Source organism: Hippocampus comes, unplaced genomic scaffold, assembly GCF_001891065.2.
Source record: "Hippocampus comes isolate QL1 unplaced genomic scaffold, H_comes_QL1_v1.1 scaffold74, whole genome shotgun sequence".
In the NCBI taxonomy this organism is placed as follows: domain Eukaryota; kingdom Metazoa; phylum Chordata; class Actinopteri; order Syngnathiformes; family Syngnathidae; genus Hippocampus; species Hippocampus comes.
In genome coordinates, this window is record NW_017804812.1 from 547,391 (window position 1) to 549,781 (window position 2,391).

The window sequence follows — 2,391 nt, forward strand, 5'->3', positions numbered from 1 at the left end:
ACACACCCCCTCTCCGTCCGACCAGCAGGTTCCCCCTAAGCACGTCTATCGAGTGTTGCAGTGCCAGGAGGAGGAGCTGACCCAGATGGTCTCCACGATGTCCGACGGCTGGAAGTTTGAGCAGGTCAGCGTGCGCGCCTGCAGAAAGCCCCGCACTGGACTACTCTGGACTGTGGGTTGGACTCACGCTGCTGCTTTATTGTGTATATTGTGTCAGGAGCGTGCGTTTATGTGTCCGACCAGTACCCCCCCGACCCGAGCCCTACCTGCTGCACTTCCATTAGCTTTACTCAACCTTAGGCATAACGTAGGCTCCGCTTAATGATTACATGGAAGCGTCGGGCTGAGTGCAGATGATACCGTAGAACTCAGTCTCCCCCCCCCGACTGAGCTTGGTTTGAAACCCAGATAGTGACCACCATCCCAAACCACAATTGCATCTGTTAAGAAGCCTTATAGTTGTGGTTTTTATTCATTTCTTAAGATGCATTCAATTGATTGGAGATGTTTTCAAAAATCACTATCTGCTGATGTTTGGCGTCAGCCAGCAAGTTACAGTATACCGACGATAGAAACACACCATTAGCTGTTTTCAACCTTTGCTCTATTTTTTTTTAACTGCACTCTAAAACATGTTTATTTTTTTTCTAGTTTTGGATCGCCAACACAAGAGACATCCGTTTTTCTTCAATCTAGAGATACATAACAAATGATGACATTTTTCTCTCACCGTGGTGGGGGGTGTGTACTGTTTGTCTGTCGGTGCTGACCTTGTCTCTTGAGGTGCACAGCTTTATAAATTCACCTGACGCTAGTGGCTCACATGCTTCCCATCAGCAAATCAAGCCAGGGGATCACTTTTAGCCACTTTTCTTCCCCGCTTTGCCACCTTGCTCTAACGCACACGGTACAGCTTTGCTTTGCACACCTTGGTTTCATGTCTTCGTCAGGGGTGCCCAACTTTTTTTCGACCAAAGATCTGCTTTTCTATCAACCAAACTCCCGCGATCGACTCCTTACCGCACACGCACGCACTTTGACATGCATGCCCTGATGAGCAAGAACCATATTGGCCCCTAAAATGAACGAAACAGAAAAAGTAAATTCGACACAAAAGCAAATCACTGCCTACCTTAGTGGAGACCCGACGCGGTGGCCATGGGACGCACTTTTGCAGCGTGTTCACGGTCGTCGCTCACGTGTACCGTTTTGAAATGCTTCCGATTCCTATTCTTCGCCTGCGCCGTCGCTGAATCGTACACGAAACAAACTGAATGAGATGCATAAGATCAATAAAAGATACGGCGCAACAGCTGTGATCGCAAGCTGCAATTGCAGACAACGACTTCCGGTGATGAAGGTCACGTGCCGCCGTAGGTTCAAGGCATCTGCTTTTTAATTTAATTTATTTTTTAAAATACTTTTTTTTGTGTGAAAGTGAGACTGGTAGGATGCTAAGGGTGTAGCGTGCGATAACACAAAAAATATACGGTTTTTTTTTTGTTTTGTTTTTTTACGTCACCGCTCGCGAGCTACCGGCCGATCGCGATCAACGTATTGGGCATCCCTGATGCACCAGTAAAAGACGCTTCATGTCCAGTCCACTGCTGAGTGTGCAACAACCGGCTGTCCGCTCCCCGACCCGACCCAACATGCATGAACACCAGAGTCTCTCCTCTCTCCCGTGTTTTTTTTTTTTTTTTTTTTTGCTTCCTCGATGAGCTTTACTTCCAACTGATCAACCTTCCCCCTTTTCTGTGTGCGCGCTCGAGTCTAGATGGTGAACATCGGTTCGTCGTACAGCTACGGAACCGAGGATCAGGCTGAGTTTCTGTGCGTCGTTTCCAAGGAGCTTCACACGCCCGGTTCTGGGCTGGCTACGGAGCAGAGCCACAAAACGAAGGTGAAACTCGACTTTCTCACACGCACGCGCCAGGGTGGGGTGTTGTGACGGTGCCGAGAAACTGTCAAAACATGTCCACAAGTAGAAATGTAGGAATTGAATAATTCCGCAACTGCATTGTTGTTTGGGGGGGGGGGCATGGCATCCCACTGAAGAGGTTTTCTCATCTTGTTGCATATAACGTGAGTGTCTACTGCGTTTGTATTTGTGCTTGGACTCCCCCACTGGCAAAGCTTCAAATGTCACTCACCTCCAAATGTCATCCACTTCATCTTTCACACACCACTCATCAAGTGACCTTCCACTTCTGGTTTCGCTGTCCTCACCGTTCTCTTTCACACGGATATATAGTAGAAATATATATCGGCCTGCTCACTGGCACTCATTGGCATTCATTTTTTTTTTGTTTTTGTTCATTTTCTATCCATTTTGTCCCCCCCCCCTCCTTTTCCTCCCTCTTTCCTGCTGACCGCAGCCGCCGGCGCCGC

At 48.1% G+C, this 2,391-nt stretch overlaps 1 protein-coding gene across 5 annotated transcripts in view; it reads left to right on the plus strand.

Annotated features, from left to right (window-relative positions):
* Positions 1-2,391, plus strand: part of kctd17 (potassium channel tetramerization domain containing 17) — a 10,191-nt gene that overhangs the window by 5,855 nt on the left and 1,945 nt on the right. For 2 of the 5 annotated variants that reach the window (XM_019863944.1, XM_019863913.1), the window contains exons 4-5: positions 26-172; positions 1,778-1,903. In XM_019863944.1, coding sequence (XP_019719503.1) covers positions 26-172; positions 1,778-1,903 — 273 coding nt within the window. The remainder of the gene's footprint in view (positions 1-25; positions 173-1,777; positions 1,904-2,391) is intronic. The other 3 variants (XM_019863920.1, XM_019863929.1, XM_019863935.1) reach the window with 3 other exon arrangements.